Raw genomic sequence first — 27,706 nt, 5'->3', positions numbered from 1 at the left:
CAGCTCTAGTGGGCGCTCGGCCGTGGTACCCGCTACGTTCGAATCATATTCGCACGCGAGTACATTACATTATCTTCTAGGGAACGGAGTACACCGGTTTCTTGTTGTGCCTAAACGTACGAGTAATAAAAGCTTTTAAAAACATTTAACCAAATACAGTCGTTTAAATAAACAATTGAAAATATTTAAGTAATAATAACGGTTTATTAATTGGAATATTAGAAATGAATGCTGTGTGAATTCGTTATTTAAATTTTTGGACTACAGTTTTAAGTGTAACAATATGGCGAAACCGGCGATCCTGATTCGGAATTACGTGTAAGTTTTGTGGTTTTTTTTTATTAAATTAAACTTTGTGTTATACGTGTCTAAGAAAAATTAATTTACAGTATTAAAAATATTGCTTTAAATTTATTTTTAGGTAAAGTTTTGACGATTTTTTATTATTTTCAAAATAATTATTATTATAAATTTATCTTTCAAGTTTATAGTGATTTATATATTTTTATTAATAAATATTTTTCGTATCTATTTCCCGACCTAAATAATAAATTGTCATTCAAATTAAATATAAGTATTTATTATAATGTGATATAACAGTTATTACAAAATAACACTTGTAAAAGACAAAAAAATAACATTAAAAATTACCCGCAAATCGATATAAAGACACGTGCACAGTACGCACGCGAGAGACGCGTTTATTTTTAATTAAAGTCATATTTTTACCACAAACCTTATATTAGATGTAGTTGATTAATAGATAAAATACGTGTCTAATAATATACGAACGAAAGGTTAAAACTGCAAATTAGTCACTATTATTGACGTCCGTATTCACGTTATTTAAGCTTTAAGAGTGTTGAATTAAGTCGTAAAATATATCATCGTGTGAGTGTAAACATGAGCGTATAATGAATGCTACATTTTTGTCAAAAAGCCTCCGCGAATCGCGTCTAGTCTGACATTTATGGATAGCAAAAATGAAGCGAAGATATAGGGCTGCTTCCTTAATACAAATAACCTATATTTTTTTACTCGAACTGAGTGGTCTTTGCTATCCATTGAAGACAGGGTTGGGTACCCTAAATAGGGTAGGTCCGAAAATCAATCACTTATGTGACGTTAGCACCATAAAGACTAAGTTTGACTTCGAAACCCAAAAAATTCTCAATGTGTTGACGCGTCTTATGTATTTCCTACGTCTTACAAAATCCTTCTAGTATATACCTACTAGAAAAACGATTTGTAAAAAAAAACACTCATGTTTATTTTTATAAGCGTTTTTAATTATTTTTTTTTCGCAATTTCTTTAAAATTATTCTTAATTTTTAGACAAATTTATTTATGGCATGGTTTAAAATATTATACATATATAATTATTAAACACATAAATATAAAATTTAATAAATGTTAAATGTTAAATTTTAAGATATCGTTTTTATTTATTAGTGTTTACACAAATATGATTAAAATGCATTCTTATTATTAACAGTGTTTTATTAACCAGATTCTTGAAATATAATTATTAAACCATTAACTTCTTTGTAAAATTAGCTAGGTATTAACGTAAACATACAAACAGTCAACCCTAACCAAGTCATATCCGAAACAAAAACACGTCGGATATAACCGGTTTTATTTCGCACACTCGTTAAATTCGCAACTACTACATACCTACATGATACATTCCGCACTACTAATGTACGTTACTTATATTCTCGAAGTTACATGTTCAATTGTTCATACTTATACAATCATGAATTAATTTTATTGGCATAGCGAAACTTTTGTTATTTCGCGTTAAATACTTGTATTTCAAGAATACCGTTATTATGTCGTGTTAGTATTGTTGTTAAAGGTGAAACCAAAGGCAGTTGTTATTAGAATTTTAAATTAAATAGTATTTTGCATTTATTTTCACTCATTTCGAAATTTTACTTTAGCTTTTTTTTACCCTGTTTAATTATAAAGTTTATCATTATTATCATGTTTAATGTTAACGTAAAACAATAATAGATCAAACTTTTATTTACTATTATTTCAAAAATATACCTAGTTAATATGTAGAAAGCGAAATAAATAAGATCCTAAATCTGATAAATGTTCAGACAGCCACGAAAAAATTTATGCAAACTTATAAAAACTTAAACATATTAAAATATGCAATTATATAACGTAATTTAATTTAAAATAAAGCTTAGCTTCCAAGCTAGTTTTTTTTTATTACACTGCAGATATATTATCTGTGATTAACAAGACGTAAAAATCTTACTCTGTATATAGATATTGACGTCAATTAGGCGACAGTGTCACTAATACGTAACTTTCAGATGGACTGCATTTGATACCTCCAACTTTTATAACACTAGTTTTATCTGTCTTTAAATAAAACTAAATTCTTACTCCATAAAATATAAATATTGACGTCAATAAGCGACAGAACTTACTATCAGATGGACTGCATTTGACACATCTTACATAACAGACCGCAAGACAAGTTTTTAAAAGATAAGCCTTATGATAACATTACATAAGTTTCGTAATTCGTTAGATATCATGACCATAAACCGCTTTGTGGTTTAATAACAATATGAAGTTATCACTTTATGCAACAGTGATAAACAATACTGAAGTTAGATACTTCCTGGTGTTATTAATACCAATGTTATTATATTATTTCTATTATGTTTCCGGCCTCTTATGTTATCAGAATCTGATGTTATAATTTATATTCCGTGTCCATTATATTTCATTTATATTTTTTTAGATTTACTTTGTATTGTTACGACTAATGTGAGTGTCTTAGACTACATATGCACTAAACCTATTTCTGTCTCATTATTGTTTTGTTATTGGCGGTGTTAAAGACGCTGTGTTCAGTGTGTTTTGTTTAATAGGGTGTAGTAAAGTCGACACTTACATGAGACATAGAAACTTAGTCATCCGAGATATCACATATGTTAGTAATTTCAGATATAAATCCAATCCTATTTGGGCTTTATTAGAATTGTCCGTGGTAGAAATGTTGTGGTTTTAATTTCATAAAAATAACTTTGGAATAAAATCAATAATTAAAAGAACCAGATACTGTCTTATATACTAAGTAACATTAGATAGTTTCTGAAAAATCTACCTAGCAATAATTTATTCTCGACCAAAATGGGGATTATGAATGGGGATATGAATGTAGAATGGACTAAGCCTTAGTAAGCCCAAATAAACACATTTTCGCCACGATATTCAAAATCAACTTTAAATTGCAAGCAAATACGCATCAGATAGTACATCAAACAAATAAAAAATACGAAAATATAATAGACATATCGATAAAGATCGGAATTTTTATTAAGCTTTGAGAATGTATTGCCTGTGTTGATGTTGTTGATGTTCTGACGCACATTTAAAACCAGAAATGTTTTATGGGTTTAGAAATCGATGCAAAAACATTTTAAGGTATTATTAACTCTTCATGGTTTTTCTTCCGCGACTCCTCTACATATGTTTCTGTCCTAAAATATCGGTAAATTCTGCAGTTTTGGAATTCTACTTTTTATGCATAGAATCCATAGGTTTTTCGAAGATATTTGAATTAGTTACGTTTGTTTCAGATAGAGAGCATTTTTGTCATATCTTCTACAAAAAAAATCTCAGAATACTAAAGTAGAATTAGAATATATATTTTTTAAGTCATATTGTAATCTTTTACACAAATACTTTTATTGAAATCAGTTTAGTATTTTTTTGTATGTTGCTGGAACGAACAAGGGTTATTTAAAAAAGTTGTATTTCTTCTACAGAAAATGTCACCCATCATAATCTCCATCACGCATAATTATAAAACAAAACATTGAACTTGGCTGCGATATTCACATTTATGTTTGAAGATGTAAGACATTACGAAACCTGAAAACTGTTAGAATATGTAAAAATATAAGAAACCGTTAGAATTTGGTGTTAATCATTAATTTACGAGACCCTTATCCAGTCTGTCTAATTGATCCGTGCAAAAAGAATCGTTATCGTGGTTATGTCACGTTTTATTGTAGTGTTTTGTTTTTGCACAACCTTGAACTTGGCTGGCTCGAGACTGCGTATCAGGTTCGCATTTAATAGTGAATAGGGTTGTCGATTCCAAAATCTTAAAAAATAAAAATAAAAACGTAATTTGACTTGTTTTTTTTTTCATTAATTTAATGTGATTTATTGATAATTAACATGCAGTTTGACTCAGTCACCGATGTTAAATACATAAAAGTCCTACTATTCTACTATCGCAGATGGTAGGAATTAGGAAAGCTTCAGATACAAAAATACCTCCTTTTTCCCTATTTGGCACCTTACTTATAGTATATCTATAAGTCCATTCTATTAATTCATTCAGTATTAAGTACTGATTTCATATTTTGGTCTAAATTCAACCAAAACAATACATACTTTAAAACCTGTGTACTTAAGTTAATATTTTCAAAACAGAGTATGATAATCAAAAATATATATAAAACCAATACTATAGTGATACTAAAACAACACACGAAATATTACCCTAAAACGATAACCGTTTACTATTGGGACATCCCTAACTCCATATTCTGCGACGCAGTTTGCACTTTAAAAGCTTAAAGGCGCAGTACTACTTTGACAAGAGCAAACAATACCTTATTGTGTTATTTTAAAGTCGATTTCGAGTTAACAACAGTTATCTGTAATTTAATAACTGCAACCGGTTTCAAAAATAAACAGGGCTATTAAACGTTAATTTGTTATGCGATCTTGTTTATGCTTTTAATCAGTTATGATGTGTTGGTGTATTTTAAATAGCTACAGTGTCAAGAGAGGTTAAAGTTCTAATTACGGGAAGGCCTTGGATTTTCCGAAATCATAGTATTATCATAGAAATTTGTCAATGAACCGAAATAACTGAGGAAGTTTATGAAACATATTCTCCAATGTTTGTAAAGTTTACGTGACGTATGCTTCAAGTATGGGATATTTAAGTACCGTAATTGTGAGATGAAATCAATGTCCAACGGTGCAGCTGGACTAGGTAAGAATTACAGCCAGAAAAGTTAACAATATCAATATAAAGAGAATACTAATTCACTACTGAGATACGGAAACGAAGGTAAAATAGGCCACCACGTTTAGGTACCACTTCTTGGATTTTAAACACATAACATTATGGGCTTTCCTGAGAGCCGTTACAAAGGCTTAGGTTCTTCATTGTTCACAAATGAATCAATGAAGAATACATAAATTTACTTTTATTCCCGTATGTCCCAGGATCGCAACATCACACAGACTTGTAGAAAAGTTTTAAATCGTAGTAATATACGATGTAAAAAACAACCCTATGTATTAAATAATACTATCCCCACAAACGAGAAACAACGTGTAATAAACACATGAATGAAATTCGTTTGAATAATAAAAACTTTACGGGCTTATAAACATAGACACGTTCGTTAGTTATTTCTAATACGCAGTCATAGATAAGTATAGATATCTCACTGCCTTGTAATTGAAGGAAGCCATTAAATGACTTAAACGGCTGACGATTCTGTCAGCCGTTTAATGGCTGTCATGTTGTAATTTACGCAGAATAATGCCGACATCCGCAGTTAAGACACGAAATCGAAGAAAAAAGTGCGAAAAAACATCGTTTTATTCGTAAATGATCTAAAAACTACATTTTTGTAAATATTTTTCAAACAAAAATGACAGTGACAATTGTCAAAATGTTACATTTTCTTGTTAGAAGCCAGTAATCTTTACTAATCTATGTACGCAGTAGACTTCTACAAAAACTCAACGTTGATTCCAGTTTTAACCAGTTTAGATATTCGCACAAACATAATTAATTCAGTCGATTTAGAATATTTTTAGCGTTACTTTACAACCGTCTGTTACGTCACTTCTCTTTTACGTGTCGACTTAATTCGTATTCGTCGCTTGTAGGGTTGTCACTTCCAAAAACAATATGATCGTCGTTAAAGTGATACTGTCCCACTGCTGGGCATGTAACTCTTCTCGGAGTCAGAGGTGTTTAGACTACACTCGTATATATTTACGTTGTTGCCCCGTAGATTTTGGGTTCCATACCTGATAAAGCAAATTTATACATTAATAATTTGTATTTTGTTTTGGATCTGGATATTTACAAACTCGCCTTTACGTCAGTACGACAAGTATGACACAGAGAATAATTAAAATAATATTTCAATGATTTTTATAGAAACTTTTAGTGCTTTAAAATTACTTAATTGTTTCTTATCATTCATTAATTATTTGCTTCTGTATATCAATGTCGTTTTAGTTCGATCGTTTTTTTTAACAAAAGCCCAAAACGTTGTTACAATTATCTTTACCGCCGTCTATTGATCACTTTATGGATTTAGATACGAATATTTTGGAAGTAGTTATCAAAAGCAGTTTTAGATAATAAAGCACTTTATTTAATAGCACAGTAAAAGCTAATGAAGGCTAATAAAGCATTATCCATTTCTACCGTAGTTGACAACCCTAAGTGCACGCGCTGCACACGTGATGATCGGCGAACATATATGGACTTTGCATTACGTAATAATATAATGTATGCAAGTATGTGTGTATGCTTGCGGCGAGCACTGTAACATTCGGCTCAAAGTACCACTGCAAATTTGAAAACCTTATCATTACAAATTAATTACTAAAAATATACTAGCGAAATTCCTTCGGATATTCCCGTGGGAATTTCGGGATATAAGTATGCATATATATGCAATGCATGCATGTAATGTTGCATGCAAATTTCAAGTTAATATATTGGTTGCTTTTTTTAGTTTTGCGGAAACAAATCTAATGTTCACATAGTATAAAAAAGTGTGTGTGTGTCAGCTACGACGCACGATTGGAGTTTACTCCTTACGAACGATAATTATGATATATATCGAATAGAAAATAGTTAATGACGAATAATGAATGAATGAATGAATGAATTAGCAATATATAAAATTTAATGTTTTATATATTGCTAATTACAATAAAAATAATTAGCAATATATAAAACATTAAATTTTATATATTGCTAATTATTTTTATTGTAATAATTACTTTCATATGGGATTTGAACTTACTGTATTTTAAATTAATAAAAGCACTCTTGATTCATATTTTGGTTAAAAACGCTACTTCCTTTTTGAGAGGATATGATGATTGTAATAAAAAGGAGGGATTGTAATGGATCTTTGCCGCCCAGCGACATGTATACATGTCCGAAACGAAATGTACCGTAACCGTCCACGGACATGTATACATGTCCGAGTTTAGCACCTTCGTATTTGGCTTATTTTAAATTATCTTTGTTTTATTTGTGGCTAAAAATACTTTTAATATGTAGTCTGTGAACCTATTTTACCGATACAACGCATTCCTTCACGTCACTAGTACAAAAAAATAAAATTATGACATTTCTATTCAGTGACTTCACTGGTGTTGCGCGTAAAGTGTGGATATATATGTTTGTCTCTTTCTACGTAACGCCTCAACTTTTCGTGTTACACTTGATTTTACTCCTCATAAAATTTCCGTACCGGGCCTTATAACTCAAATCGTTTCTTAAGGAGTTAACTCCAAAAATACACGCAACTGTTTGTAATTAAATACCAACATTACTTTGATCTCCAAAATAATCAACGATTAAAAGTCTCTATAAATATTTGAAAAACTTTAACTAAGAGCTTAGGTATCTTCTACACTTTCCGATTATTGTTCCACCAACGACTTTATATTCTTAAATTTATCAACAATATTTTTATCATCATAAATGCCTTTGTTACAGTCTAACGCGTCCCTCCCGACGTCACGTCAGCGCGACGTCAACACGACGCACGTCAACGTCGCCGCAACGTCACAACGTCGCCGCGCCTGCCGTGCAGACTGGGGCCAAGCGCTTCGCTGACATTCCGGGGCCTATCGCCCTGCCGATGTTGAGGCACTCTGCTCATGTGCTGCCTAGGATTGGTAAATAAAATTTTATCTACTACTAAGTACATTTAAAAGAAGATGAAATGAGAATCCTTTGTAGTTCGACTACCTGCACCTATCGCGATAATGACCTGTAGTCTCTGTCGCTTATAGAAACCTCATTGTATTAAACCCTCAACCATACACATGTGTTGAAATACTGCAGTTTTTTATTAAATTTAAGTAAGAATATGCACTCCACTTGACGTTTACTAGCTAGTGCCGCCCATGGGCATCTCTATCCCAAAAAGACTAGACACCTACCAGAAGTTGGTACATTATATACGTAAATACGTTTTTACCCTAACATGAGAGTTCAAGTTGAGAATTAAGTGGAAATGCCTCGAAAAAGTATGTCTCCTTTAAATTGTAACACGCTGCCACTAATCACAAACCCAAACCAGAACACATCAATGTTAGAAATGCTATGATTCTTATAAAGCTTAACATGACTTTTATAAGGCAGAAATAAGTGTGGCGATGGTCCCTCATCAATCCAACCATAAAGGACTTTATTACTTTTAATACAAAAAATAAAAGAAATATAAAGCTTTTTTACAAAAGTCCAAGCAATCGAATGAATCGTGTACTCTATACGTTTATCATTCCCGCAATCCACTCGTTCCCATTACAACGACAATAAACGGTTGTATCCTGCCGCTCCACGGCTAGATTGCCTGTAAATCTAGTGTTATAGTATTTTGAGTTATACGTCCTAAAACATTACAGAAATTCTCGATTTATGGCGTAGATTATAAATAAAATGTATTTATAACTTAGAATGAAAATGGAATAAATGATTTGTATTATCAATGATTTATGTTACAACCACCAACCTAATTTTAAAATCGGCGTATAGTCCGCGTAAAACTGCTAGTCCGCTCTGAATATAGAAATGAATGGCGGCGCCATAGCAAATTGTATGACTACACCTGATGGCAACAACTTCAGAGCAGACTAGTAGTTTGGCGCAGAATATAACAATATATTTTATTATACTTTCAAATAGAACAGTAGCTACTTGAAGTAGATCGTAGACTAAGTTAGAACACCTAACGTTCGATTCAAATTATATTAAGACTAAAAATGGATAACCTCTAAATCGCCAAATAACTATAAATTTTTAAATTGACCAATCATTTTTTTTTTGTAATTTGGACACAAGGTTCTCACAATATTTGATGACTTCACAGGAAGTTTAGCCTGTAACCTCGACAACTCAAGGTTCATAAATATACATGATTTAGACCTATAAAATAATAAGGGTATCTTTGTAAAATCATAGAACCTTTCTCTAACTGACTCACTCAAATTTAAAATAAAAACAAATCCATCCATGTAATTAATATGAGTGTCTAGAGAAACCTAGATTTAGATCGCGACCGGTTCGCCATAAATAGACAACTGTAGCTACTTTCACTTGAATAAATTTGTCTCTGATCTCTGCTACTACTTCCATATATTATCATTGAACGTTAAGTGACACCACTTCCTAGAGTCTAGACACTAGTAGGATTTATTTTAAAAAAATATGAAGAAAAAAAATTATTTTCTAAATTTTAAGGTAGATCACGGGTATATTATTATAATCACTTACTTGATACTCTCTGTTAGTAGAACTGATTTTAATAATAAAAATAATCAACCAAAAAAACGATTAATATCGATTCAAGTGTCATTCGTTTTGAAAAAAATTCATATCAAAAATTTAAAATGTAAGAGTAACTTTTTTTGATAAAAATAAAATAAGGTAGTCTAATCCCATAGCTGGGATATTTAAAAATATTTACTTTCATGAGAAACATTATTAATGATACATCGAGTCAATTAATATTAATGATTTTGAAAATGCAAGATAAAAGAAACATAAAAGAGTTTTGTGAATAAATATCCGGGAGCATTAACACATAAGTAAATCAATATTTACTTTATTCCGTCAACACGGAATCATGAGTATTACAATATTTATTAACCATATAACCCTTGCCTATAACAAAGACAGCTGTTTTTTTATCTTTTTATTGTCAAACATAAACAAAAGAAAATCCGACTAATAATCTCAACGTCATATCCTAAATACTTTTTATCAGAGAACAATCAACAATCATGTATTGCAACAATGATACAAAATACCTTAAATCCTATAGATTTAGATAGATGGGAGTTGTGCCTGCGACTTTGTTTGCGAGGTATCAGAATATAACGTCAATTGTACAACACCATCTATTGAGGTCACGGAACACACCAATAAACAGAAATTATCCGGTCTTCATACACATCACAATGTTAGAAAAAGAACTTTTGACTATAAATTGTAATTACTTGATAGAATAGATCCATTTGAATGAAATAAACACTAAATGTTAAGGCAAGATACTGACGATAAACATGTTCATAATCCATTAAATTCAATTTAGTAGTTTTGGTGTCATGCGATTTCAAACACACAGACAAACAGGCAGACAAACAAGAGTATAAATTCCTACGATCATTTATTCTCAGTTCTCTTAACCACTTTTTTCGAAAATATATTCAGTGTACAGACACGAAAAGCTCACATTCTTATAGTACTTATACGTACAGATAGCAATCTTGATACAATTTTATAGCTTTATGATTGCTCACGAGTTATTTACATGATCTTTGGCGTGCGTGCTGAAATTTGCGAAGAGATAACATTATCACGATGTTTGCAAACCGCGCCTGTCCAATTATCATGTCCGAATACTTGATAATGTCATGTTTATTAAATTTTGTTGAACTCAATAATATTTTAGTTATTTATAACATCTTTGCTGTTTATTTAGTTCTTACGCTGCTACCTCAAAAAATATTATGTTGTGCTGCTACTCTATATAATTTTAAATTCCTGAAAATCCTTATTCTTTGTATGAAAGCGTATTGAAGTCAATTCAGAGCATTCACCATATTTTCGTAACTGCACTAAAGTGTAATAAGAAGCACCGTATCTTAGATATTGGTCGATTTAAACTTTAAACGTATTTTTCCTACGAGTTCTTAATAAACGGCAGTTTAAATATTGAACATAGTTATCTCCATACATCGGAAGGAGGTCTAGAACATATTATTCTGTCGCATTATTCGAATTAAATTTGGTGCAAAAATTTGTGACATAGAGACTTAGCCAATTTAGTCAGGTCGGAAGTTATAAGGCCACCGAACGAGGTTCAATGACTGCAATCAAATGATAACTGAAACTGACGTCATACATATACTCGTAACATATCCAGCGACATATGGAAGGCACAACCGCTGACCCATACAACTCTTACAACGCTCGTTGCTTAACATATATCAATTAGGATCTTCAAATATACACAAAAGCAGGGCTAGGCGTACCTCAAGAAAAACACACTACAAAAGACTATTTCCACAGGTTGCTTCCATCACACCGTAGGCCTGGGTCTTCTAGAAGGACTCCGCGACAAGTATGGGGACCTGGTGCGACTCGCTAAGGCCTCGCGGAAACGCCCGGTCCTGTACGTCTTCGATCCTGACATGATGAGAGAGGTAACTCAATTTTAACTCTAGAAGTAGACTATGTGGTTTAATACAACATAACCTTCAAGGTTCGAGAACCTCTGTGGAAACCTTCAAAGGGTTTTGTGGGATTTTTACCACACTTATACCCCCCGGTGGCTGTTCTCAATGCTTGGTGGAGAATTCCGGGATCTCCGACGGAACATAACCGGAGTCCTCCAAGCGCGTTGCCCCGATCGGGCTCTGCCCTCTAAGGAGCAATTTTCACTCCTCCCGCACATCTGGTGCGATCGCTTGCTGGACGGTTCGAGCTCCCAGTCTAGCCACCCGCAACCCCGAAAGTCGCCTCTTCAGTCAGGCAGGGGATACTGTAGCCCTATTCTAGTCCCGGAACTACAGGAACAATCGATTTTTATCCAACGGCAACACAGCCAAGCCACGTAGTTTAGTTTCATATAAGCGGTAGTTAAATATAAAATTGTCTATATAAAGAGCTAACTGTAGGTACAACTTATTGTTCAACAACATTCAATTACAAATTCCAATAGTATACATTATTAATGCCTTTATTTACGGGATTTATTAAATACATACTTAACAAGTTATAATCAAGACAGGAAAATAACAATTATTATCCTGAAAGAGAGTGCGAAATGCCACAATTTATTTTCGGAATGTAACCTTATTTGGAATTATGTACACTCCAATGTAAGTATTTGTGTAGGTACCTAATTGAATAATGTAACTATCTAATTGGGGCTTTGTTTCCAAATTAAATAGCACAATGAAACGGAAAGAAAGCCGTTACCGTAAATTCCCGGAGTATTCTCGGGAACGCTCATTGCTATTCCGGCAGCGTTGCAACGTGGACGGCTAACTCACAGTAATCTAGTTTATGTGGTAGAGACGAAACGATGCCTTCGGGAACTTAAATAGAGTAACATTAATATTATAACGAGGTAAAGAAAGACCCTTATAACATTCGGAGCGCATGTGTATTTTTCGTCAATTATACAAATTATTCTCATTTTTTGGATATACGGACATGTTGTACATGAGGTTGCGAAAATTAAATATGTCCTTTACAGTACATTTATGCAATACAAATACTATTAAATATTTAAATTAAATAAAATATTTGCATTAATTAAAATATTTGAAGGTGGTAGAACCCGTTGTGGTTCGACTCCGGCGGCACCACCGCCACACCTATTTCTACCTAATAACAGCAGTGTTAGGCGCTGCTGTGTTCCGGTTTGAAGGGTGTGGTAAGGGAGACAGACTTTTCCGAGGAGTTCCAGCTTAGTCCTCAGGGGTAGCAGCGCATCTGTGGCCGACCTTAGGTAGGAATATCTAATCCTATCTGGGGTTGATTACAGATGTCCATGGGCGGCAGTAGCCACTTACCATCAGGTGGACTGCATGCTCGTCTGCTACTCCTATATTATAAAAAAAAAAAAAAAAAAAAAATCGTATTTATAGTTATAAATCCACGTAGAAAATATACTTCTAGGGGGGAAATAGGTAGTATGTAATGTACTCGTAACGTTTATGTGTTACATCGACGCATGGAACTTCGTCCCACACTATAAATATATTTTGATTTATTTTCCCTTACATGCAAAAGGAAGTACCAAACTTTAATAATAAAATGTCTAGAACTGTGAAAATAAAACTGTTAAACTTGTCATGCGTAATTTCCTCTAAATTAAGCGCTAATGAAGATACACTTTCATATTGTGTGCAATTAGATTTAGTTTAGACTTTAGAAAGTCACTCTCTCTAGTCACGTGCTGTTGACTTACTTTTGGGTCAATATTTTTGCACACAGTGTACAATGTTATACTTTAAACGTACGTGTTTAGTTAATTAAACCAAATATTATCATACGAGGTATAACTACGCGTTTACAATCTCAGACCTGATTATCTTATGTTTGTTATTTTTTTTAAGAATCCTCGATATTTTGCTTCTAAAATAAGAATGTCACTTATTTAATTAAAAAATCTCTCACGACAGCGTTGTCGTGAGTGATTTTTTATAAGAATTAAAGTAGCTTCACATTTGTAGCAGCAAAAGCTATAAAATGACTTATTTTAAATATGCCTCAATATGTGCCCGCTCAAATTAGTTTCGCAGAATAATATTCTTAGTATATTTTTATATAAGTATTCTACTTGAGTAAATACCCTAAAATATTTTAAATATTTTAATGCTATACACTTTAAATCGTCCGCAAGATATTCCTAACACATAGTATATAGATAAAACAGACACATATGTTAAGAATGTGTCTAAGATGCAATTACATCGTTTTCATACTGCAAACATAATTGTTTAATCATATATTCAGTGAGTCATACTCGTACTATTAAAGTATAAATAACACAGTATTTTACTTCAACAATTAATTGTATTTAACTCAATCACTTTATTGTTGACCCAATTAAATTCTTAGTTCGTGGTTTGTTGTGCAATTAATGTTTGTAAATTAAGCATTCACTTCTAATATGTGGACATTAAATTAATAATATGCATACTAATTAATATTTTAAACCAATATACTAAAACTATTTGTCTGTTTAATAGAGATAATAATGAGTTTATAGGAAACAAAACATAAATATATTTTTCGATTGTAAACATATTTTCTATAATATCTATTTATATTATTTGTATTAGATAATAATTATTATCTACAAATCTGACGAGGTAGTCCTGGCCCTTGTTTGTGTTCTTGTCACTGTGTTTTCCTGACACCCACAACCCTGGAAAAGTAAGGTTCAGGCTATATGGTAGGAAGCGTTTATCAATTATCAAGATATGTCCCAATAAATATGGTTCTGCCGTTTCGGATATTAATATGTAGGTACAGAAAGACAAACATATACCTACCTACACATTTTCAAGCACCTTCTGTAAATAAAAATACGCATAAAAGCATGTTATTATAAAATTACAAACTGATTGTTGCGTATTATGAAATTGCATTTCATCAATGTTTTTTTATGCAATATTCTGCACTATTTACCATACTAACAATATTAGTTACAATAACACGCTTGTCCTGCGAAGTACGAAGCAAATTGCATTCAATAAAGGGTCCATTTAGCTGAAAGGAAAAGACGTACTTTTTCAATTGAGCCAATTTAACTCGCACGATGATTGCAAATAACTCAATAAAATCAGGATATGAAGGACGTCCACCTATCTACTCGATTCCCATTTTTATATCCCGCTGTTCTTCACGGGATACATTCGGGAGTGGACTGGAATAGCAAGCGCAGCTGAACTGTTCCGCCTCAAAGAACCGTGAGAGATTTAGATTAGATTTTAGATTTTAGCTAATAGCCGATTTTCACCAGTTGGAGAGGCATCAAAAAGAAGTTGGCTTCTCTTCACATTTGAGTGAAGACGGGAACATATTTTAATGTGAATTGGTGTAGACAAGGTACATGACAGCAATTGATGTTGATTGTTTGCAATCTGCCCGTGAAATCTCCGATAAGGTTTAAAGACCGCTATATGCTGATAACGCCGGCAAAACTTGACCTATGAAGCATGGTAATGCACATAAATTTAGATAAAGAAATGGTCACCTTGCAATAAAAACGATGCACCTTGCAATAACAACTACTAGTATATAATATTAAAACTTTCTTTACTCTCGCATACTAAAAAGTTCCCAAGTATACCTAAGTTTTTTTTTGTTTACGAGGGGGAAACCTTTAGAAGATACGGTCTGCGATACACACATTCTGTCCTCCTTCACGGGGTCGCTGGTCGGGCGGTTCGAGCTTCCACTCTTTCCACCTGCGACACCAGAATCCCCATTTTAGTCGCCTCTTACGGTAGCCCTATTCTGGTCCCATCACTACAGGGACAAAATACTTTCTCAAAATAGGTATAGACCTATGCTGGCCAAATATGGGTCCATTCTGTCCAATATGAATTCTGTGGCTATCAATTGACGTAATTACGGGTCATGTTTTTGTAGTAAATCATTGAAATAAGAGTCGTAAAGCTAAGGTTCCCTTATCAGACTGGTATCGCTATGCAAAATAAACAGTTTATAGAACATTAAACTCATATTTTATACTTATCGTTTTTATATTAGCTGATCTGTTATTAATTTATTATTCTGAATAATAACATGAATTCGGATCACTTGTAGCTTACAAGGGAGAGACACTTATACGAAGTGTTCAGACTTAGTTTTTAATGGCGTCCCACCTGTCGCCGATCTTTAAGAGTCTAATCCTATATGAGGTAAGATATTGATACTAATAAGCGACAAACACCACTTACCATGTTCATTTGTTGCTTCTATCTTATATATAAAATTCTCGTGTCACAATGTTAGTTACCGTACTCCTCCGAAACGGCTTTACCGATTTTCACCAAATTTTATATGCATATTCAGTAGGTCTGAGAATCGGCTACTATCTATTTTTCATACCCCTAAGTGATAAGGGTTATTCACTCTTAACATTTTTTTATTTATATGGCAACACAAAGTTTGCCGAGTCAGCTAGTATATTTATATATACTACGAAAAACATTACTCTCAGTCGGATAAAAAGGAATCCATTCGAGATACCTATACTACCTACGTACAAAAATGTTAGATAGACATTAATTATAGACGCTAGATAACGGCTAGTTGACTGCATAAATTACAATCACCAGTCTTGAATCCCAGATGTCGGCATAAATAATATAAAAAGCCGTTTCTTTAGTATCTACCACTAATTCAACCAGTTGTAACCAGTAATGGCAGTAAGTAAACAGGATTCTGTTCCAAACAAAACATCTAGCTTGAAACAATATAAGTATACAAAAATACAAATGAAGAAACCTAAATTCATCATTTAGATTTCTGTTTGGCCGGGGATCGAACCCGGGACCCTCTACGCGTCAGACCGCGGGTCGTCAAAAAGTTATATTTCTTAAAAAATACATGTAATTTTATAAATGGCACTCAAAGTCTAGAATAACATATATTAAGTTAGTTTAAGATGTTGTAATGTAATACATGACTGTCTGTGTCCAAAATACAATAAAATAAAAAAAAATAAAAATAAAAATAAATATCAAATGTCTATGTCCACAAAAAATACAATCTTGATTTTAATGGCCAATTTCCACCTGTCGTTTTCGTGTGACGGTAAACACGCAAGACTTACAATAAATACACCATCAATTACAAGCAAGGTAAAGAGAAACCCTAACAAGTATGATTACAATGTCATTGAATGCAAATCAATACAGAATTTTGCAGACTGAATAAATCTCGGGGTCGTGGACTCTGCCAGTTTAATTGGACGTGGCGACGTTAAGTGATCAATTTGGTCACCAATTCATGCATTTATTATTTTCGACGTCTTGAACCTTGTGCAGTTCACCTCGACGCTTGGTTTATTAATATCCTTTGGTTTAGTAGAGTATAAAACGTTTTTATTAAAGTCTAATACATGAGTGATTGAACTTTGTTATTACCAAGCTATTATGAGCTTGGCCTGTATGTCTGAATTGAAGGCGGTAGAACCCTTTGTGGTTCGACTCCGGATCCTATCTGGAGTCGATTACAGATGTCCATGGGTGGCAGTATCCACTTACCATCAGGTGGACTGCATGCTCGTCTGCTACTGCATATTATAAGAAAAAAAAACGATTTTTACTCACTTTTAACGGTCAGTTGAATTCAAAATTTTGAACAATTGTCCAGAACCGATGACAATGCACGATTAAAATAATTTTGTCCCATTGTCCTTATCAGAATTACTAGGATTAACGATTCTCCTATACACTTTTGTAACACAAGAGTTGCCAAAGCATTGTCGCGTTCGTAAGATAACATTTTTGCACGTTTTTTGAGTAGCCTCATATCATAGCGCCCTGGAAGAAATCCAGTGTAGCAATGTCCTTGTCATTGTCTGAAATGGGTTATGATTTTCGAACGTTTATATGTTTCATACTCTGGCACGCCCCGCAACCTAACGACTTCAAGGATTTTAACATACCTATATGGGGTAGTTTAGTTCGTCTAAATTTAGAGAGTGACCATAGGCATATTATTAAGATGTCGGGTTATTGTTTTCATAATGATTTCTCGTTTAAAATATTTACAGTCTATATAGTATTATTGTATTATGTATATGTAATATGTACACTATTTTTACCGTGTAACGATCTTAAAGATTACATACCTAATTACCTAGCACAAATTAATTTGACTCGTGTATGGATCAAAGCGCGCGCACAGTAAAGTGACGTCACTCTCATTGTTCCTCATTATAATACAATACAATATTGTTTATTGCACACATTATTACACCGGATATATGGATACTACATTACAATATCAAAAAGCAGGCACTTTTACACTGTTTGTACAAAAATTCTTATTCGATTTTATTTCCAAACAACTATAGAAACATTTCAGATAACATATTGATTAAACATAAACGGATAAGCTTCTTTAATAATCTTATGTTTTCAAATAACATGCCAAGTATGCTTTGTCAAGGGCTGAATAATGCTGAGAAGCTTTTAAAAATAAAAGCTTAAATGTTTTAAAACGATACTGCGTTCGGATTTACATTCTTTAATTATCTAGCGATTATAATCCATATCTTTTGCGTTAGTTGATTTAACAAATAAATAAATAATGTACTTTTATCTAAAGGATATTTATGTTTAAATCACTTTTTCTATACTCTTTTATCTTCATGAAATTTAATGTAAACTCGAAATTAAGTTACAACACGGTGTGATATAAGGAATATTCGCGACACCCTCAGAATAAGTAGTGCTAAAGTGGCACCAGTCACGTGCCACGTGATGCGATATCTATATGATTTATACTTCATTGTTCCACGCCAATGGACGTTATTCGCTGATTAATATAACCGATGCTTAATTGTCTTAGAATTTTATAAGGAACTATACTGACGTTGAATCGGGACTTCCCATAATTTAGTTCGTTTTAGTATTATACCACTTATATGGTATTAGGTGTTAGGTATGTAAGCCCAAACCGTCTTTACAGATGTCTGTCTTTCTCTTAGTGGTAAAGGTGGTAGAACCCCGTGTGGTTAGACTCTGACGTCACCACCGCCACACGTATTTCTAATACCTGGAACATTTAGCGCTGCTGTGTTTTAGTTTGAAGCTACTGCCGCCCATGGAAATTTGTAATCAACCCAGACAAGACCAGGTTCCCATCGGAAGTCAGCCTCAGATGCGCCGCAAACCCTAAGGACTAAACTGGAATACCCGGGTAGTATGTCTCCCTTACCACACCCTACAAAGTGGAACATATCAATACGGAACAGAGAAAACTATTATTTTTAGGCAGAAAAACATGTAGCGGTGGTTCGTAGTCAGACCACAAGGGTTCTACCTTTGTAAATAACCAACCTCAAATAAACACATTTTGATTTTAACACATTGTTATCAGGTATACGAGAGCAATGTAACCGAGCCTCCGGTTTGGGACGCGTCTCCATTGTCCCAACAGAGGAAGATCGTTGGTGCCCAGTGCCCCATACACACGTGAGTAATCCATTCATCAATTTTAATTATTTTCAGTATAATTCTTTATAATTGTTGGATAGTATAATTTGGATTTAGTGATTTGATTTGTTGATATAGACTTTAAAACATTGTAATAAATAAAATTAGATAGGTAGAGCGACAGGAAGGTTAGAAAGGAAGACAGACAAGAAGATAGATAATTTATATCGGTTTTTTTTCTCTGCTTTTGACCTTTTAGCATGACAATGTTTAAGAAAAAAAATACAATTACTTAGTACAATACAGTACATAACTACTTTATTATTGTATTGCGATCGAACAGAGCAGAATTATATACATAAATTTGCAGCAATTTAAAAACCTAAATGTTCAACTGCGAACTTTTAATAAAAACCAAACCAAACCTTTTAAAAATAAATACCTATATTTAGTCAAAAATGCACACTTAAGAAAAAATAACTAAGTTAAGCCTATAACTTAAAAAACTTACGAAAAAGAAGGTACTTACTACTTTAAAAGTGATTAGCAGTACGGCGGAAAACCACAACTAACCGGAACTTTTGAAAGGCGAAGGAAATTATCAGCACAAAGGGATTTAGAGGCTTCGTTCTTCGTTCAGTGGGAACGCAATAATAGCATTTCCTCCTTTTTCCTCCACAAGAAAGGGAATTCCTTACGTAGCGTGCACAATACTCCCCTATCTAATACTTTTGCTAGGAATTTCAGTAATATCAATTTAATAATGTGTGATAGAATTTTAGGGTTACGTAGCTCAATATCAAAGCCTAAAAAAGAAATTTGTTGGTTTACGTTGATCAACGAATTTTTGTTTTGTAGGTGAAAATTGGGAAGAAAATATGAAAATTAAATTGAGTCAATTGCAATATGTGTAACGCGGACGAATCCAGGTTTTAACCTTAGACTTCTAAATGTAAAAGAATATCTTTGTTGAGCTCAGACTTAGAATTTGTATACTTACTAGTCTTTTAATATCTTAAAGCGTTATTTTGTAATTGATATATACATAGTTTTATACTAAAGCAAAAAATCTTGTTCCCAGGGATGAAACCAAAGCCATCTGGGCGGCCATCCGAGCTCTACTGAAAGATGGTACTTTATTGCAGAACTACGACAAAGCCTTCGATGATATTGCTGCTGACGTTACTAAAAGGTATGGCACGTTATAAATTTGAATTTATTTCACCGGCTAATTAAAAAACTTGATTTACAAATAGGCATAAGTAGTAAACAGTTTATGTATTTCTTTGTTCTTTAATTATTTATGGCATTTTTTTCCTTTTCTGTATTGTTTTTTTTATTTATTAATTTGTATTTTATTTAATAATTAGTGTTATATTTTTATGTTATTATATAGATTATTTAATATATTAAATAAAGTTTTTATTTGTATTTTCACGTGCGGTTTGTTTTTTGTCACGAATTTATTTTGTCTAAATGCAATTGTGCTTTTTATTACTATTTTCTCAAATAAAGCATTTTCTTTATTTCTTTCTTTATAAATGTACGGAGTAGACCGCGTATGAAATCTCAATATTCAACATATATTTTTATTTCAGGCTAGGTCAGCTACGTCACGCCGAGAACGCTTTGAACGAGGAGCTGGGCACTGAAGTCTACAGGTGGGCGCTGGAGACCTTGGGCATGATGGTTTTCGGCATCAGGATTGGCTGTCTGGACGGACCTGTCCACGTTCCGACTGATGAGAATAGGTATGACTTATATATAACTGAAACACAAACCCACGTAATTCGGATTTTTTTATTATATTGAAAGTGAAACCAACTTGTGGTCCACCTGATGGTAAGTGGCTACTGCCGTCCATGGACATCTGTATTGAACCCTATATAACATTAGATCCTTACTCGATGATCGCCACATGCACACATTAGCCTTTTTGGACTTGGCACTTTTTGGACTACATGCTTTGACTTTCTATATAATCCTATAGTGCACCATTTTCGCCAATTCTATTTTTTTTTTCGTAACTTTTAATATCCGTTTATTAAACCAAGTTTGCAGAGTTGAAGATCTGCTAATATCACGCAACTTATTCAGAAAAGTTAATACCTCTCGTAGACAACAAACAAAGGTCGGAAATGACGTATATAGTCTCAGTTTTTATGGAAACTTAATGTAATTATTACCTAACTTACAAGTTTTTATAATTTTTGCTTTAATTGTGTTCGTTAATTAATTTTCTTTAGTGTAGGTTTTTCTTGAGTTGTTAGATGTAGGTAATTAACTTATTATACACTAAAGTGCCTTACTTAGATTTAGATTACTTTTAGTAATATTAATTTTGTTAGTACAGAGGTAACTTTGAATAATTAGATTATAATCTTAACTAAGTAGTATTTATATAAAACGAAATAAGCTTGAATAAATAACTGATAAAAGTTAAATTAGAAAACTGTTGCCAAACTAATTACAACCAATTTCATTATAATAGTAGTTAGTCGAAATAGGGTTACCTGCGAATTCTGAGGGTTTGAACTCTCTTGGGTACACGAAAACGAATAACACGCTACCTTGCAGATATAGGTACCTACCGTACAAATTGAGCATTTGGGAGTTGTAAATAGTGGTTAGATATAATGCTTCTTAAATAACTCCCTAGAGTTTCTTTACTAATTATGATCTTGATGTAAGCATTTATTATGCAAATAATGAAGGACGATTTACGGACATGAATTTGATCGTGATGTTGGACGATCACGTAGCAGTGTATTCACCATAATCTATCTGATAATCAGAGCATCCTGGGTTCAAAGCCCGGCTAAGCTATATATATAACTAATTTAGACTTTTATAGAGGTCTGGGCGTTTATGCATTATTTTTGCGTGCGCCTATCTCACCCTTGACACAGGGAATTCTAGTGGAGGGTATTAGTTTACGAAACGACATTTGAAATGTAAAAATGTTCTAATTTAACATTTAAAATACTTACGTCACACTTCAATTTATAATTCTAATGTTACTATTAAAGCGTAAGGCATTTCATCATAATCAATCCATTACAGTCCCACTGCTGGGCACGGGTCTCCTCTCGTAATGAGAATAATTAGGCCATAGTCCACCGCGCTGGCCAAGTGCGTATTGGTAGACATCACATACCTTTGAAAAAAAAAAATCTCTTTTAGATTTCTCGTGTGCAGGCATTTACTTATTAATATTTCTTTTTAGGAAACCAGAGAAGACCTCAATGGACGACCACATCCCTGACCTGTGCTCGCTGTCCAAACGCTCCCTGGACGAGCTGACGGCCGCCGAGCGCTTCGTACGGTGTTCCCTGGAGATCGCTGACGAGAGCTACCTCGTCCGCAGCGAACAAACCCTGAAGACTGAGACCCCGACCTTTAATAGCGCTTTGAGGGCATTCGATCGACACTTTAGGTTTGTGAACTGTGTTTCTTTGTTATGATGAAGCACGTGGGGTAAATGACCACTACCGTTCATATCTGTAATCAACGCCAAGCAGAATTTAAGATCTACCGGAGGTCGCTGGTGAGGACTTTGTTGAAAAGGAATTTGTAATATTTCTATCCACCTCCTCAAACTTTATCACTTAATGCGTTTCCTACCTAGAAGTTTAGAATTCCTTGAATATCTCTGCTATACCTACACCAAGCATGGGCCAAAAAGGAGGGGAAATGTTATACCTCCAAAATTGTAAAAAAAAAATCGATCAAATAATACTATTTGTCCTAACAGAATAAGAGTTTTAAAAAAACTACGTAATTAGGTTTTGCTCTCATGTGACCCCTTCCCTCCTCTCTCCAATTTCACGCTGCCAGTACGCCTTCCAACCAACAATAAAAGAGTTTAATAATAAAACAACAATAATAACCATTTACCTAAATTCAGAGTTCAAAGTAAACGAGACCAAGAAAGTTTCAGTGAAACGCCTAAGGGTCTAATTTCAGAACGAAAGCGTATGTTAAAGTGCGCGAAGGGCCAGCGGACCCTGTTTCAGTTACAAGGGTCAGGAAGGACACTTAAACCCGAAATGTAGGACGCGAGTACTTTTTCTCACGCGAATCGTTTATTACAGTTTATTTTTCTTATTTTAGACTTAGGCTTTTTCACTAGTATTTTGTTTGCAAAAAACACTGTATTTTTTCACCATTCGATAATCTCACATACAAGAAAAAGTTTTGTAATTATCAAAGACAATTATACATAATTACGTGACCCGCTAAAAAGGTCATATTTTTAGAAAATATTAATATATGTTTTTTCCTTTACTAGATCTTAACTAAAGAAGTCTTCGATATTATGCCCAGTGTAGTAAAAATTAAAGAATGGTAACATGGGTTTCCTTAAAAACTTTACCGTAAGGGGAATAAATCATGGACCGTCTTTCTTCGCCAATATAAAAATTAGTTCTAAGATTCCGTTACATACTTACATACGAGTACCGTTCAAGCTATAAGCGTGATAAAAACACACCTATCCAAGATAAACGAAAATAACTTAGTGAGTTCTAAGCCTAAAAGAAAATCCAATTTCTTAATAATCTTTCAAAAATTTACTTCTCTTTTATTATTAAACATATTGGTATTCATATTTAGAACTATTGTTGTTTCAGTTTAACGGAACTTTTCTTGAAACAAGCGATGGAGAAACTCAACTCTGGTGAACTGAGGCCCGAACAAGTATTGCTGGACAAGCTACGACCATTGGAAAGGCGAATACTGCCGTTGGCTGCCGATATTCTTCTAGCTGGAGTTGATCCAGTAAGATAATATTTTACTATATTATGTATTTAAGACAATTTCCTTTGGGTATCAGTTACGGTGACATCAGTGATGGCGATCATCAAACAGTTATCTCGCTAAAAGAATGGGTTTAATCCTCGGCTAGACAGCCTTGGAAAGTAATTAATTTAAATCGAAATTATTTAAATCAATATTTACTTTTCTGTTCTGGATTTATTTATTTACATTATTCTTAACAATAAAAAGGGCTGTTTGCAGCCATTAAATTAAAAAGAGCAAGCTTTTAAGAATTTTTTATACCAGTCGACCCGTTGATAGTTGACACTCAACTGATTCTAATGGACACAATCCTAAATAATATCTGTTTCTTCTATACTTACTTATATTTCTTAGCTACCTTTGGTATACCATCGATAATCGATTTTGATAAATTGTATTTAGTTACCTCTAGTATCATATACATACATTGATTACTTATTTCTTCTTTTAGATCTCAGCTATTTATTACCTACATCTACGTATACTGAGATTTTTTTACAATCTTCCACAGCTAGCCCAAACAGCCCTAAGCATGTTCTACCAGCTCTCGCTCCACGCGGCGCGGCAACAGCGCGCCCACGACGAAGTGTCCTGGTCCATCGCGTCCAAGGAGGCTGGCTCGGAGTGCCCAGAGTTGCCGTACATTGCCGCCTGTGCTAGGGAAGCGATGAGGCTCCACCCAGTCACAGGGGGCGTTGTACGACGAAGCAGGGAGAGCTTGGTTGTCGCTGGATACGAAATTCCTCCAGGGGTGAGTTTCATACCTACTTTAATTACATACATTATTTTAATAGGATATTTCAAATTATTTTTATTCGTGATATGGAACTTGAAAAATAGAAATGTGCGAGACACCTAGGTCTATGCCGGTTTGTCCCTGTAGTTCCGGGACTAGAATAGGGCTACGGTATCCCCTGCCTGTCGTAAGAGGCGACTAAAAGGGGGCTTCCGGGGTTGCCGGCGGCAAGAGTGGGAGCTCAAACCGTCCGTAGAGCAACCCCGAGAAGGACGGCGGCATGTGTGGTCGCATGCCGTCGTAAACAGAGCCCAGAGCAGAGCCCGACCGGGGTATCGCGCTTGGAGGACTCCGGTTGTGTTCCATTGGAGATCCCGGAGTTCTCCACCAAGCGCTGACGACGGCCACCGGGGGGGTTTTAGTGCGGTAAAAATCCCACATAACCCGGCGTCGCTCCCACGTCGTCGGGTACCTTTTGAAGGTTTCCCCCTCGAAAACAAAAAAAAAAAAAAAAAAAAACAAAAGGTCTATGCCGGTTAACGTACCATTATTGCCACCACAGTTCTGCCGTGACCACAAGGCTATATTGGTAATGTTGATATTAAAAAAATAAAAACCTTCCATCAGGAGTCAGCGGTACATATATTAGATATTAACGCTATTATGAAAATTTTGAACGTGAATAAGTTTCGATTAAAATCTGCAAGTATTAAATTAGTTATAAAATTATCACTGTTGATCATAAATGTAAATTCTTCAGATACCAAAGAGGTAATAACGTTTCACCGTAAACAATACCTCTCACGGTAAACCTAACTTCTAACAAAGATCATCAATCATATCCTCGACTGTGATTTATTGACTTTAAGCGAAGTGCTCAAAACCGACAATAACGCCGCACACTAGGATTTTGCTTGTATCGTGGATACTATGAACACACGCATAAATAAATAGTAAACATAAAAGTCTTTGAGATATCTATCTGGCTGAGAATCGAACATGGAACACACTGCATGTGCAGTGCAGACCGGTATGGTGATCGCAGTGCCACCTGTCGTGGCAGAGCAGTCATTATTACGTAACTTATTTACGGAAATTATTAATAATACAAATACTGCCCACCGGAGGGGTGAAACTTTCACTATATCAGTCTTGGATGCATGTAGTACCAGGTTTGAGATATCCTAAATGCAAAAACTGCTTCGGGTTAGAAAAACGGAATCAGAATAGATGAATATAGATTTGTGTTGTGAATCTGGTAGTTTGTACTTTATATTTATGTCCGTGGTGCCTTCGTTATAGAAACTCTTAGCATGCAGTATCAAGGTTACAAATACAATAATCTGTATCTTCCAGGTGGACATAGTCCTCGCTCACAGCGTGACCAGCAAAGCGGAGGTGCAGTACGGCAGACCGAAGTCCTTCATCCCAGAGCGCTGGTGCGCCGAAGGTTGGGAACCACTCCGAGCGTCCTGGGCTCATCCCATGGCGTCCCTACCGTTCGGGGAGTCCTGCCCCGCCACCGGCATCGCTGGGAAGATGCTGGGATCCCTTGCAACAAGGGTTCTTGATAAATACAGATTGGAGTGGCACGGACCAGCGCCCAATATGGTGACCACTGGAGTAAATAAGCTGCAAGCGCCGTTCTACTTTGTGCTGCAAAATGCTGGGTGAATTGCAATCGCAAAAGACTAAAGCGGAAAGTGATAGTAATGTGTAAGATTTTGTTACAAACTACGATGATTTGGGCAAGGCTTTATGCGGTAGGCAGATCCTGATAAATAAACTAAACATGAAATGTATGTCCTTTTAAAATTCCTACAAGGATAGTTGCGCGACTTGTAAAACTTGTACACTACAGTACCCTTACCATGAGTTTTTACGTTTTGACAAATATGACTGTTTACCAAAACAGTCATATTTGTATGGGCAAATACCAATTTTCCCATACAATTTCCAATCAGCACCCCTAGCGGATTGTATCAGAACTATAGTGTCAGTAACGTAACATTAAACGTCAAAATTGACAAATGGCGCTTTATGTTTTGTCTCTTTTTTTGCGAACATGTGACGTAGACAAAAAGACTTGAGCACTTACATATTATTACGTTTACTCAATCTACTAAGCAAACGGAACAGAATAATGGATTGAGTAAACGTAACGTAAAATTGTGGGATGTTTTGAAAACTCATGGTAAGGGTACAGATATTAGCCGAGTTAAATTACACTGATGTACTAAAGGTACCCGAATAGTGAATACAAAAAGTAGGGCTATCTGTAACGGCTACGCAAGCAAAAGTGTTCTACGCGCGATCTACGCTTCTATACAAAGTATCGAACGATCAAAATTCTATTCCCGATTCAAGTTAATACTTGTGTCACATACAAAACATTTAGCTCGTCTAAGTTTTACAATTCTCTGCTAAGAATATAAATTAATACACCTAAAAAAAACATCCCTCAAAAGAATCACGAGCCATTTTTCTAACACCTTCGCAAAACTATCTTCCTGCCTATTTATCAGTTCGAATATCCAATATTGAGGAAAAAACTGATAAGCCTGAGTTATACGCTCAATCAATCGTACGTCGAAACTGGATAAGTTGGATAAATCGGGACTTCTTACAAATGGCCCTTCTAGCTTAGCCGCTGGGATGCAAGTATGCAAATTTCGTACGCCATCGCCATAGCGCCATCTATACAAGTTATTTTAGTGGATATAACGCCATCTTTAATACAGTTTCGTAAACATAATTCTATACTTAAAATTATTTGTGTTTAAAATATTAATGCGTTTAATTATTAATTAATTAGATGCGTTTAATTATTTTCTTGTTTTTAACTAACTTAATATATTTACACATTATTGTTGTGAATTACCTACAAAGTAATTATTTATAGTTTTATGTTATTATAGTTACACTAATTATGAAATTAATAAACATTATTTTTAAGTTTTCATCTAAGTTCCTATGTAACATTCGAATACAAATTTATGTGAAATAAATGATGAAATCATAATTTAGTTTGTTTTTCTCTGTTACAAATTTTTGCACAGATAAATAAATATATGCACTAGGTAAGGGCACACTAAAGCAGGTATCGTCCCGGTAATATCTACTATTTGCTGTTGCGACGCGACTCGT

At 34.2% G+C, this 27,706-nt stretch overlaps 1 protein-coding gene across 1 annotated transcript; it reads left to right on the top strand.

The window, feature by feature from the left end:
• Positions 1-27,581, top strand: LOC140757285 (probable cytochrome P450 49a1). The gene is made up of 10 exons (XM_073092913.1): positions 1-318; positions 7,820-8,001; positions 11,402-11,535; positions 18,968-19,062; positions 20,105-20,215; positions 20,622-20,774; positions 22,250-22,459; positions 23,655-23,802; positions 24,335-24,574; positions 25,916-27,581. Exons 1-10 carry the CDS (start codon positions 284-286, stop codon positions 26,231-26,233), a joined length of 1,626 nt encoding a protein of 541 aa, XP_072949014.1. The 5' UTR covers positions 1-283; the 3' UTR covers positions 26,234-27,581.
• The last annotated feature ends 125 nt before the right edge of the window (positions 27,582-27,706 follow it).

This window comes from Epargyreus clarus, unplaced genomic scaffold (assembly GCF_041222505.1).
Source record: "Epargyreus clarus isolate Ecla_fem2 unplaced genomic scaffold, WU_Ecla_fem_2.2 ptg000004l, whole genome shotgun sequence".
In the NCBI taxonomy this organism is placed as follows: domain Eukaryota; kingdom Metazoa; phylum Arthropoda; class Insecta; order Lepidoptera; family Hesperiidae; genus Epargyreus; species Epargyreus clarus.
Note: the sequence above shows the minus strand (reverse complement) of the source record. Positions and strands in the feature narration are given on the sequence as shown.